Here is a 13,848-nt window from a genome sequence, read left to right as displayed (position 1 = left end):
ATTACAGCCGTTAATTGTTGCATAGTAAGGAGTATTGGCGCGCTAGATGTACTAGGGGCCTCCTGAGTGGGCAAGACTCGTGTAGACGAAGGAGGGAATGATGCAGTACCATGCTTACTCCCCTCACTTGAGGAATCATCTTGGGCATCATTGTCATTATCACATAAATCACATTTATTTAAATGAATAGGAATTCTGGCTTCCCCACATTCAGAACACAGTCTATCTGGTAGTTCAGACATGTTAAACAGGCATAAACTTGATAAGAAAGTACAAAAAACGTTTTGAAATAAAACCGTTACTGTCACTTTAAATTTTAAACTGAACACACTTTATTACTGCAATTGCGAAAAAACATGAAGGAATTGTTCAAAATTCACCAAACTTTCACCACAGTGTCTTAAAGCCTTGAAAATATTGCACACCAATTTTGGAAGCTTTAACCCTTAAAATAACGGAACCGGAGCCGTTTTAAGCTTTAACCCCTTTACAGTCCCTGGTATCTGCTTTGCTGAGACCCAACCAAACCCAAGGGGAATACGATACCAAATGATGCCTTCAGAAGTCTTTTATCAGTATCAGAGCTCCTCTCACATGCGACTGCATGCCATGCCTCTCAAAAACAAGTGCGCAACACCGGCGCGAAAATGAGACTCTGCCTATGCTTAGGGAAAGCCCCTAAAGAATAAGGTGTCTAAAACAGTGCCTGCCTATATAATTATATCAAAATACCCAGAATAAATGATTCCTCAAGGCTAAATAAGTGTTAATATCAATCGATTTAGCCCAAAAAATGTCTACAGTCTAAATAAGCCCTTGTGAAGCCCTTATTTACAATCGTAATAAACATGGCTTACCGGATCCCATAGGGAAAATGACAGCTTCCAGCATTACATCGTCTTGTTAGAATGTGTCATACCTCAAGCAGCAAAGGACTGCAAACTGTTCCCCCAACTGAAGTTAATGCTCTCAACAGTCCTGTGTGGAACAGCCATGGATTTTAGTTACGGTTGCTAAAATCATTTTCCTCATACAAACAGAATTCTTCATCTCTTTTCTGTTTCTGAGTAAATAGTACGTACCAGCACTATTTGAAAATAACAAACTCTTGATTGAATAATGAAAAACTACAGTTAAACACTAAAAAACTCTAAGCCATCTCCGTGGAGATGTTGCCTGTACAACGGCAAAGAGAATGACTGGGGTAGGCGGAGCCTAGGAGGGATCATGTGACCAGCTTTGCTGGGCTCTTTGCCATTTCCTGTTGGGGAGGAGAATATCCCACAAGTAAGGATGACGCCGTGGACCGGACACACCTATGTTGGAGAAAAGGGGATTGACCCCAACAATATTACCTAATCTGAGCAATACTGGTACCTAGAGCAGGAGAGGAAACGGTTTATAAATGACTGATTAAGGAAGGCAATTGCCACATCAATATAAGCTTACAAAAGTCCTAGGTAAACACAAATTAGCAAGTCTCATGCACATAGAAAAGGCCTAGGAATCCTAACCTTACTCCATGAGTAACTCTTGGATTCACACCAATAAAGATATTTACGCCATATCTTATGGTAGATTTTCTTGGTGACAGGCTTCCGAGCCTGTATTAAGGTATCAATGACTGACTCGGAGAAGCCACGCCTTGATAGAATCAAGCGTTCAATCTCCATGCAGTCAGTCTCAGAGAAAGTAGATTTGGATGATTGAAAGGACCTTGTATTAGAAGGTCCTGCCTCAGAGGCAGAGTCCATGGTGGAAGAGATGACATGTCCACTAGGTCTGCATACCAGGTCCTGCGTGGCCATGCAGGCGCTATCAGAATCACTGATGCTCTCTCCTGTTTGATTTTGGCAATCAGTCGAGGGAGCAGAGGAAACGGTGGAAACACATAGGCCAGGTTGAAGAACCAAGGAGCTGCTAGAGCATCTATCAGCGTTGCTCCCGGGTCCCTGGACCTGGATCCGTAACAAGGAAGCTTGGCGTTCTGGCGAGACGCCATGAGATCCAGTTCTGGTTTGCCCCAACGATGGACCAGTTGAGCAAACACCTCCGAATGGAGTTCCCACTCCATTGGATGAAAAGTCGACTTAGAAAATCCGCCTCCCAGTTCTCTACGCCTGGGATGTGGATCGCTGACAGGTGGCAAGAGTGAGACTCTGCCCAGCGAATTATCTTTGAGACTTCTAACATCGCTAGGGAACTCCTGGTTCCCCCTTGATGGTTGATGTAAGCCACAGTCGTGATGTTGTCCGACTGAAATCTGATGAACCTCAGTGTTGCTAACTGAGGCCAAGCTAGAAGAGCATTGAATATTGCTCTTAATTCTAGAATGTTTATCGGGAGGAGTTTCTCCTCCTGAGTCCACGATCCCTGAGCCTTCAGGGAGTTCCATACTGCGCCCCAACCTAGAAGGATGGCATCTGTTGTTACAATCGTCCAATCTGGCCTGCGAAAGGTCATACCCTTGGACAGATGGACCCGAGAAAGCCACCAGAGAAGAGAATCTCTGGTCTCTTGATCCAGATTTAGTAGAGGGGACAAATCTGAGTAATCCCCATTCCACTGACTTAGCATGCATAATTGCAGCGGTCTGAGATGCAGGCGCGCAAATGGCACTATGTCCATTGCCGCTACCATTAAGCCGATTACTTCCATGCACTGAGCCACTGACGGGCGTGGAATGGAATGAAGGACACGGCAAGCATTTAGAAGTTTTGATAACCTGGACTCAGTCAGGTAAATTTTCATCTCTACAGAATCTATAAGAGTCCCTAGGAAGGAGACTCTTGTGAGTGGTGATAGAGAACTCTTTTCCACGTTCACTTTCCACCCATGCGACCTCAGAAATGCCAGAACTATCTCTGTATGAGACTTGGCAATTTGAAAGCTTGACGCCTGTATCAGGATGCCGTCTAGATAGAGAGCCACCGCTATGCCTCGCGGTCTTAGAACCGCCAGAAGTGAGCCCAGAACCTTTGTAAAAATTCTCGGGGCAGTGGCCAACCCGAAGGGAAGAGCTACAAATTGGTAATGCCTGTCTAGAAAGGCAAACCTTAGGAACCGATGATGATCTTTGTGAATTGGTATGTGAAGGTAGGCATCCTTTAAGTCCACTGTGGTCATGTACTGACCTTCTTGGATCATGGGTAGGATGGTCCAAATAGTTTCCATTTTGAATGATGGAACTCTGAGGAATTTGTTTAAGATCTTTAGATCCAAGATTGGTCTGAAGGTTCCCTCTTTCTTGGGAACCACAAACAGATTTGAATAAAATCCCTGTCCTTGTTCCGTCCGCGGAACTGGATGGATCACTGCCATTACTAGGAGGTCTTGCACACAGCTTAGGAATGCCTCTTTCTTTATCTGGTTTGCTGATAACCTTGAAAGATGAAATCTCCCTTGTGGAGGAGAAGCTTTGAAGTCCAGAAGATATCCCTGAGATATGATCTCCAACGCCCAGGGATCCTGAACATCTCTTGCCCACGCCTGGGCGAAGAGAGAAAGTCTGCCCCCCACTAGATCCGTTTCCGGATAGGGGGCCGTTCCTTCATGCTGTCTTGGGGGCAGCAGCAGGCTTCCTGGCCTGCTTGCCCTTGTTCCAGGACTGGTTAGGTTTCCAGGCCTGTCTGGAATGAGCAACAGTTCCCTCTTGTTTTGAAGCGGAGGAAGTTGATGCTGCTCCTGCCTTGAAATTTCGAAAGGCACGAAAATTAGACTGTTTGGCCTTTGATTTGGCCCTGTCCTGAGGAAGGGTATGACCCTTGCCTCCAGTAATGTCAGCAATAATTTCCTTCAAGCCAGGCCCGAATAAGGTCTGCCCCTTGAAAGGAATGTTGAGTAATTTAGACATTGAAGTCACGTCAGCTGACCAGGATTTAAGCCATAGCGCCCTACGCGCCTGGATGGCGAATCCGGAATTCTTAGCCGTTAGTTTAGTCAAATGAACAATGGCATCAGAAACAAATGAGTTAGCTAGCTTAAGCGTTCTAAGCTTGTCAATAATTTCATTCAATGGAGCTGTCTGGATGGCCTCTTCCAGGGCCTCAAACCAGAATGCCGCCGCAGCAGTGACAGGCGCAATGCATGCAAGGGGCTGTAAAATAAAACCTTGTTGAATAAACATTTTCTTACGGTAACCCTCCAATTTTTTATCCATTGGATCTGAAAAAGCACAACTGTCCTCAACCGGGATAGTGGTACGCTTTGCTAAAGTAGAAACTGCACCCTCCACCTTAGGGACCGTCTGCCATAAGTCCCGTGTAGTGGCGTCTATTGGAAACATTTTTCTAAATATAGGAGGTGGGGAAAAGGGCACACCGGGTCTATCCCACTCCTTGCTAATAATTTCTGTAAGCCTTTTAGGTATAGGAAAAACATCAGTACACACCGGCACCGCATAGTATCTATCCAGCCTACACAATTTCTCTGGAATTGCAACTGTGTTACAGTCATTCAGAGCAGCTAATACCTCCCCAAGCAATACACGGAGGTTCTCAAGCTTAAATTTAAAATTAGAAATCTCTGAATCAGGTTTCCCCGAGTCAGAGTTGTCACCCACAGACTGAAGCTCTCCGTCCTCATGTTCTGCATACTGTGACGCAGTATCAGACATGGCTCTAACAGCATTTGCGCGCTCTGTATCTCTCCTAACCCCAGAGCTATCGTGCTTGCCTCTTAATTCAGGTAATCTAGATAATACCTCTGGCAGGGTATTATTCATGATTGCAGCCATGTCCTGCAAGGTAATCGTTATGGGCGTCCCTGATGTAATTGGCGCCATATTAGCGTGCGTCCCCTGAGCGGGAGGCGAAGGGTCTGACACGTGGGGAGAGTTAGTCGGCATAACTTCCCCCTCGACAGAACCCTCTGGTGATAATTCTTTTATAGATAAAGACTGATCTTTACTGTTTAAGGTGAAATCAATACATTTAGTACACATTCTCCTATGGGGCTCCACCATGGCTTTCAAACATAATGAACAAGTAGGTTCCTCTGTGTCAGACATGTTTAAACAGACTAGCAATGAGACTAGCAAGCTTGGAAAACACTTTAAAACAAGTTTACAAGCTATATAAAAAACGTTACTGCGCCTTTAAGAAACACAAATTTTCCCAAATTTTGAAACAACAGTGAAAAAATGCAGTTACACTAACGAAATTTTTAGTGTATGTAATAAGTTAGCAGAGCATTGCACCCATTTGCAAATGGATGATTAACCCCTAAATACCAAAAACGGAATAACAAATGACAAAAACGTTTTTTAAACAGTCACAACAATTGCCACAGCTCTACTGTGGCTTTTTACCTCCCTCAATACGACTTTTGAAGCCTTTTGAGCCCTTCAGAGAAGTCCTGGATCATGCAGGAAGAAGCTGGATGTCTGTGTCTGTAATTTTTGCTGTGCAAAAAAAAACGCTAAAATAGGCCCCTCCCACTCATATTACAACATTGGGAAGCCTCAGGGAACTGTTTCTAGGCAAAATTCAAGCCAGCCATGTGGAAAAAACTAGGCCCCAATAAGTTTTATCACCAAACATATGTAAAAAAACGATTAAACATGCCAGCAAACGTTTTAAAATACACTTTTATAAGAGTATGTATCTCTATTAATAAGCCTGATACCAGTCACTATCACTGCATTTAAGGCTTTACTTACATTACTTCGGTATCAGCAGCATTTTCTAGCAAATTCCATCCCTAGAAAAATATTTTAACTGCACATACCTTATTGCAGGAAAACCTGCACGCTATTCCCTCTCTGAAGTTACCTCACTCCTCAGAATATGTGAGAACAGCAAAGGATCTTAGTTACTTCTGCTAAGATCATAGAAAACGCAGGCAGATTCTTCTTCTAAATACTGCCTGAGATAAACAGTACACTCCGGTACCATTTAAAAATAACAAACTTTTGATTGAAGAAATAAACTAAGTATAAAACACCACAGTCCTCTTACGACCTCCATCTTAGTTGAGAGTTGCAAGAGAATGACTGGATATGGCAGTGAGGGGAGGAGCTATATAGCAGCTCTGCTGTGGGTGATCCTCTTGCAACTTCCTGTTGGGAAGGAGAATATCCCACAAGTAACGGATGATCCGTGGACTGGATACACTTAACAAGAGAAAACTGTTTTCTTTAGTCATAATTCATAATGTGAAATCACAAAGAAAGGGAGAAAATAGAAATGCAAAAAACGTGCAGTTAGGTTATATCAGTTGAATGAGATCAAGTCTACAGGGATAAGTATAATCTATAGCATTAGTATAATATTGCATCAGTTAGCAGTTGTTCGCTGTGCCAGAACTGAGAAAATAGGATTTTAAAAATTAAACTGTCCTAAATACAGCTGTTCTTGTAATATTGCCTATTTTTTCTGCAGATAAACAGAATAAACAAGATGCTCGACTTGTCCCCAAAAGAGAGCCATTTTATGTCTACTGCTAGCCAGGCCAAGGTTCCCACTAGTGCTCAAGCATTTCTATAAGATATTTAGATTAGAGGAATAATCATTTTGACTAACAGTCTAAATCTGGGCTCTGTAGATTGTTATGGTACCAAAAAAAAAAGGTTATATGACCATAATATATAGAAAAACGCACAATTCCATAAACAATCAATTGTTTTACTATAAGCTGCAGTTATGCATTGCAAAGTATGGTTTTAAATGAGCTCTAATGATAAGGTTAAAAAATAACTTCTTTAATAGATTTCATATAAATCACTAATATAATTTGAAGAAAGATAGTTCCAGTAAAGATATCCAAAGAACAAATAGCTACTTACAATCCCTCACGACTGCCATCAATCAGAGCTTGAAACAAGGGTTTATTATGAGGTATTGTTTGTAAGATGTTCCCATCACCAGTCACATAGCCAATAGCCCACTGACCAAGCCTTGTGCAACTCAATCTGAAAATGTAACTGTGAAACAAAACAACAATATCAAGTTTAAAGATCTGACTGAAATGGCATAAAGTAGTCATAAAAGTCTTAAATGTAACAAGATTTCATCTAGAGATCTTTATTTACCAACAGCCTACCAGTGTAAGAGAGAATAAATGCAAGTCTGTAGAACAGCTTTGCCTCAGATAAACTATTTAGTCCCTAGCTACTGTATAGAGCAACCGTAAATATCTGAGGGGACATGTCACATGGCACCAGCTTGTGCACAACATCTACTGTGGGAATCTAAGAATGGATTCTATGAATGAATGAATGAATGAATGAATTATGGATTCCATAACAACTAGAGGAGTTCTCACAACCACCTAAATATCAGATGGTTGATGGTAAAAATGATCACATTACCAACCATAAACCAGGGTCAAACTAATAAAAATGACTGCAGGTTTAAATCAATCTTTAGGGGGAAAAATATCTTTTAAAAAAAAAAAAAATTCCTGGGCATAAGTTCTCTGTCAAACTATTTCCAGGTCTGTTTTTATGGACATTGACTTGTTTATACAAATATGGAAATGAAAACAATTTTTTTTTTCCCTTTCTTATTTTGGTCAAAGAAAAAAAAAAAAAACGACAGTATCCATTTTAAACTCTGCTACAGGTATAAGTTATTTGAAACACAAGGAGAAAATAATTTTACAGAACACTGTCTCTAAGTATTTAAAAACAGCAGGAAAAATAGGGTTAGTGGCTTGCAACAAATACAGGTCAACAGAAATTGTGCGTTTTAGCATCTGTTATGGGGAGAACACTTCATGGAATAAAACTGAGGAACTAAAATATTTGCTGAACGTAATCAAGGGACAAAAATTTGCTATTTATTTCTGGTTCTTATTTACAGTAAACCTCTTACCTCCCAGGTTTGGAGCTATATTTCTGTAAACGAGCTTTAACTTCATCATATGTAAGGAACGCCATATAGCCAGGGTGGGTTACAGCTAAAAAGTTCCAGTTCCTTAATATAGATCCCCATGGCTACAAAATAAATAAGAAATGGTGAAGAATAAACACAGAATAATAAATTGCTTAAAACTGCCTTTGTATATAAACACCAATTTGGCCATGTGTTCAGGAACGGTTTCTACAGACCTAACCCACTATACAGAAATGTTATTAAATGTCTCCGAGCACCTAGAGGTTTGTCTATATATATATATATATATATATATATATATATATATATAGTTATATATAGTTATATACAAAATGTAATTATTGATTTAAAAAGATATGTAATTAGTTGGTTTTTTTTTATAAAGTGAGTTTACCGGTTCGACACTGAACTATTACACATATAGAAGAGGTCATAAAATACACAGTAATAAAATACAACTGCTGAACTGCAAGACACTGAGCAAATAAAGATAATATATTTAAAAAAAAAAAAAAAAAAAAAAAAAAAAAGGATCAAGCCCTCTTTATACGATAAATGGACAAAATAATTAAAAGGGACAGTAAATTCAAAATGAAACCTACATGATTCACAATTATTACATTGGCTTTGTTCTCTTTGTATCAATTGTGTAAGAGTAAACCTAGGTATGCTGATAGTAGCTCAGGAGAATGCATGTGACTATAGTATTCTATGGCAGCAGTGGTTGCACCTATGTATAACATTGCTATATCATTGTTGCAAACACTGCTGCCAGATGGCTAAAGACACAAGCACGCTCCTGAGTTCACCCAGGATTAATATTTATTAAATATTGAGAGAACTAAACAACATTGAATAATAATAAAAACATAATAAAAACAAATTATGCTTGCCAGATAATTTACTTTCCATCTGTATGAGAAGAGTCCACGGCTTCATTCCTTACGTGTGGGAAATACTGAACTTGTGCACCAGGAGGAGCAAAAACACCCCAAGCCAAAGGCTTAAATACCTCACCCACTACCCTCATCCCCCAGTCATTCTCTCCTGATACAGATGGAAAGGAAATTATCTGGTAAGCATAATTTATGTTTTCCAACTTAATATGAGGAGAGTCAACGGCTTCATTCCTTACTTGTGGGAAACATATACCCAAGCTCTAGAGGACACTGAATGAAACGGGAGGGTAAAAAGAGAGGCAGAACCTAATCTGAGGGCACAACAGCCTGCAAAACTTTTCCCCTGAAAAGATGCTTCAGCCGAAGCAAAAATGTCAAACTTGTAAATTTTTAAAAGGTATGTAAGGAGGACCAGGTAGCCGCCTTACAAATCTGCTCCATAGATGCCTCATTCTTGAAGGCCCAAGAGGAAGCCACTGCTCTAGTAGAATGAGCCTTAATCTTCTGAGGAGGCCTATGTCCCGCTGTTTCATATGCTAAGCAAATAATGCTCCTCAACCAAAGAGACAAGGAAGTGGACGAGGCTTTGTGCCCCTTACGCTTCCCAGAATAGACAACAAACAAGGAAGAAGTCTGCCTAAACTACTTAGTGGCTTGAAGATAGAACTTCAAGGCCAGAACCACATCTAAATTATGAAGTAACCGCTCCTTCGAAGAAGAAGGGCTAGGACACAAGGAAGGAACAACAATCTCCTGATTGTGTTGCGATCAGAAACAACCTTAGGAAGAAAATCTAACCCAGTACGATCAGCCTCATCAGCATTGAATACTAGGTAAGGGGGCTTACACTGCAAGGCAGCCATCTCAGATACTCTGCGTGCCGAGGCAATAGCCAGTAAAAAGAGAACCTTCCAAGATAGTAATTCAATGTCAAGGCCGTGCATAGGCTCAAACGCAGCCCTCTGCAAAACTTTAAACTCCAAGGAGGAGCGCTAGGTTGAAACACAGGTCTGATTCTAGTCAGAGCCTGAACAAAAGACTGGACGTCTGGAAGCTCAGCGAGCCTCTTGTGCAGTAAAACAGATAGGGCCGAAATCTGTCCCTTAAGAGAGCTAGCCGATAGGTCCTTCTCCAGACCATCCTGGAGAAAAGAAATAATCCTGGAAACCCTGACCTTATGCAAGGGAAATCCACGCTCTTCACACCAGAACAAGTAGGTACTCCACACATTATGATAGAGTAACCGGCTTACGAGCTTGAATGAGAGCATCAATAACTCTCTCAGAAAAACATCTCTTGGCTAAGACTAAACGCTCAATCACCACGCAGAAATCCTCAGAGAATCTAGATTTTGATGAAAAAAATTTAAATTATGCTTACCTGATAATTTTCTTTTCTTGTGACGGGAACACAGCTACATTCATTACTTTTGGGAATTCAGAACCTGGCTACCAGGAGGAAGCAAAGACACCCCCAGCCAAAGGCTTAAAGGGACACTGAACCCAAATGTTTTCTTTCGTGATTCAGATAGAGCATGACATTTTAAGCAACTTTCTAATTTACTCCTATTATCAAATTTTCTTCATTCTCTTGCTATCTTTATTTGAAATGCAAGAATGTAAGTTTAGATGCCAGCCCATTTTTGGTGAACAACCTGGGTTGTGCTTGCTGATTGGTGGATAAATTCATCCACCAATAAAAAAAGTGCTGTCCAGAGTTCTGAATCCAAAAAAAAAAAAAAGCTTAGATGCCTTTTTAAAATAAAGATAGCAAGAGAACGAAGAAAAATTGATAATAGGAGTAAATTAGAAAGTTGCTTAAAATTGCATGCTCTATCTGAATCACAAAAGAAACAATTTGGGTTCAGTGTCCCTTTAAATACCTCCTTCAGGGGTGACTGCTGATTATGTCCAAGCTGGGAATAATCTCACATAACGTAAGAGGTTTGAACACAGATAACAAAAGGAAAACGGCAATAACACAATATAACCACCTAAAAGCCAACATTATTTTCCTGCAAGAAATGCATTTTAAAACCCAACAAATACCTAAATATTGGAGTAGACACTTCACACAGCACTTGCACTCCACAACAGATATAAAAGAAAAAGAGAGGAATATCCATACTTATACACAATTCAATCAACTTAAAAGAGGAGGTGATATCCGATAAGGAGGGGAGATATCTTATAGTGAGAGGACGCATACAAGACACCCTGACTACCCATGCAATATTTATGCAGCGAATGAACAGCAACATGACTTTTTTCTCAGCCTATCACATTTATTGACACAGTGGTCACAATCAAGAATCATATTAGCTGGAGATTTTAACATTAATTTAAAGACACATAGGGTAGATCCACCATCCAAACTGGCAAATAAACAAATGGGGCATAACTCTATCTCCAAAATCATTAAGGTATCCCTAGAGAATCATAACGTTATAGACTCTTGGACAGCACTATACGGACAGCCAACTGACCACACCTATTATTCACCAGCACACAAATCCTACACCATGCTGGATTATATAGATATCGGTCAGATTTTACTTCCCAGCCTAGATAGTTCCACAATCTATGCATGCGTATGGTCAGACCATTCTATTATTTTGATACAATTAGAAGGTCTGGTTAATATATCCAGACAAAGATTGTGGACCTATGACCCAATCCCCTTGAAACAACCGGTCCTGCATGACAAAATATCACGTAACCTAAAAGAATACTGGAAAATAAATACAAACTCGGAGACTGGCCCCACGATTGCCTGGGCAGCCCATAAACCATGTATTCGGGGATTACTAATTAAGGAAAAAGCATTATATGGGAGAAAAGCTAAAGTTGATATTCTTCAACAGGAAATAGAAGCTTTAGAAAACAACACCAAAAAACATTATCCACAGAGACACTAGATAAACTAACATATAAAAGGTCTTAAACGAGAATTCCCTTAGAGCTATTCACAAATTAAAAATGCAGTACTTTCTATATGCAAACAAACCAGATAGATTCCTAGCCCATAAACTGAGAGAAAGGACAAAAAATCTAGCTATACCGCAACTTCAGAGAATAGATGGCAAACTAACATCTCATCCTCGGGAAATAACAGACTGTTTTGCACAATACTATGAATCATTATATGATGGGAAAAAGGTTCAACATACCACAGACAAGGACACTTACACACCAATTTTTACAAAAAGCGAATCTCCCGAAACTAGATAATACAGGAGCGGAAGCACTAAATTCAGAAATTACGATAAGAGAAATCACCCTTGCAATAAAAGACCTTAAAATAGGCAAAGCAGCGGGCCCAGACGGGTTCTCGGGAGAATACTACAAGCTGTTTCTGAAAATATTGATCCCACATTTACACAAATTTTGTAATGACATTATGCGTGGCACCCTAATTCCGTCGGAGATGCTGCAATCTAAAATAGTGGTAATACCCAAGCCAGGAAAGGATCCCAAAAAGTGTCAAAGTTATAGGCCGATGTCGTTGATCAACCAAGACTTAAAAATATTTGCCAAGATAATGGCAAATAGACTTAAATCCTATCTGCCCTCCCTGATACACCCCAATCAGATAGGATTTATAAACCGGCAGGGAAGCCCCAGATAATGTAAGGCGCATGGTGTCTCTGGTGGAGTACTTGGTGGGGACGAAAACGCCTTCTCTGCTTCTTTCTTTGGACGCGGAGAAGGCGTTTGATAGAGTTGATTGGGAATATATGTTCAATACATTAACTCATATGGGATTTAAAGGACCCTTATAACGGCCATCAAAAATTTATACTCTACCCCAACGGCAATAATTAGAGCGGCTGGATACAACTCCAGACCAATTTCAATTCTAAATGGGACCCCCCAGGGATGCCCGCTGTCACCCCTCTTGTTTGCACTCAGTATAGAACCTTTAGCGGCATGTATAAGAAACGCAGCGGACATCACAGGAGTTAGACTCAACTCAAAGGAATACAAACTTACGTTATTCGCATATGATATTCTGCTTACTTTGACAAAACCCCTAAGATCTTTGCCTAACTTGTACCAAGTGATAGAAGAATTCTCAAAAATATCAAGATTCCAAATTAACTCAGACAAATGTGAGGCCCTTCCACTGACACTACCACCACACACATGTAAGTTGATCTAAGTGAATTTTGATTTTACTTGGGCTAAAAACCACCTCAAATATCTGGGAGTTAACATAACAAACACATTTGAGGGGCTATACAAGGCAAACTATGTGCCAATCTTTAAGGCTATAAAGAAGGACATCAGAAAATGGAGGGAGGCTGTTTCACATGGTATGGTAGACTATCAATTATTAAGATGAACATTCTTCCAAGAATTTTGTATTTTTTCCGGGCACTACCAATTAAAGTCCCACAATATAATCTAGGGGAATTGCAATCTGACCTGATTAGATTTCTACAGGGTTCCAAAATATTTGTGCAGCCCCTATAGCATAGTCTACAGAATAGTAGACTATGCTATAGGGGCTGCACAAATATTGGAAATTAAATACACATGTGGTGGGAATGTTCTAAAATACAACCAATCTGGAACGAGCTCTCTAGACTTCTAAGTACACTACTAGATAAATCTATAACACTTTCGGCTTTGCAGGCCCTGCTACATGTACCAGCTACCAATGTATTTATTAATATACTGTGTACAGCCACATGGACATGCATAGCTAAGCATTGGAAAACAGGTCCACCGGCCTGGTCAGAAGTACTTCATAAATTAGATAATGTATATGCGATGTCAGAATCTGCATCAAGGTTACACGGCACTACCACTCATTTTCAAAAGGTTTGGGTGCATTGGATAAAGAATAGATATAGATGCACTGTTCATGAAGAACGAAATTCCGTACAAATACAACTCTCTAAAGTAGCCAAAACTAACTAACATAAGGAGATCTTATAAGTAAATTAGAGACACAAATATGATACTCTTACAGCTCAATGGGAAATGTTTAAAGTTTACGGTTTAAAGTTTGTGTTCAAAGTTTGTTTATAAAAAAAAAAAAAAGGAGAGAGAAAGGAAATTAGACAGCCATAGTCTTGCAAAAAGTAGCTAAGAATGACCACATCAGTT

The 13,848-nt window shown here is 40.1% G+C and overlaps 1 protein-coding gene across 3 annotated transcripts in view; it reads right to left on the bottom strand.

Moving 5' to 3' along the window:
* CBLB (Cbl proto-oncogene B) overlaps positions 1-13,848 on the bottom strand; it is a 657,992-nt gene that overhangs the window by 343,822 nt on the left and 300,322 nt on the right. For all 3 annotated transcript variants that reach the window (XM_053707540.1, XM_053707541.1, XM_053707542.1), the window contains exons 5-6: positions 7,815-7,936; positions 6,785-6,922 (exon numbers count right to left, since the gene is read on the bottom strand). In XM_053707540.1, the coding sequence (XP_053563515.1) occupies positions 6,785-6,922; positions 7,815-7,936 (260 nt within the window). The remainder of the gene's footprint in view (positions 1-6,784; positions 6,923-7,814; positions 7,937-13,848) is intronic.

This window comes from Bombina bombina, chromosome 3 (genome assembly GCF_027579735.1).
Source record: "Bombina bombina isolate aBomBom1 chromosome 3, aBomBom1.pri, whole genome shotgun sequence".
Lineage (NCBI taxonomy): Eukaryota > Metazoa > Chordata > Amphibia > Anura > Bombinatoridae > Bombina > Bombina bombina.
This window is presented reverse-complemented; position numbering and strand designations above follow the sequence as displayed.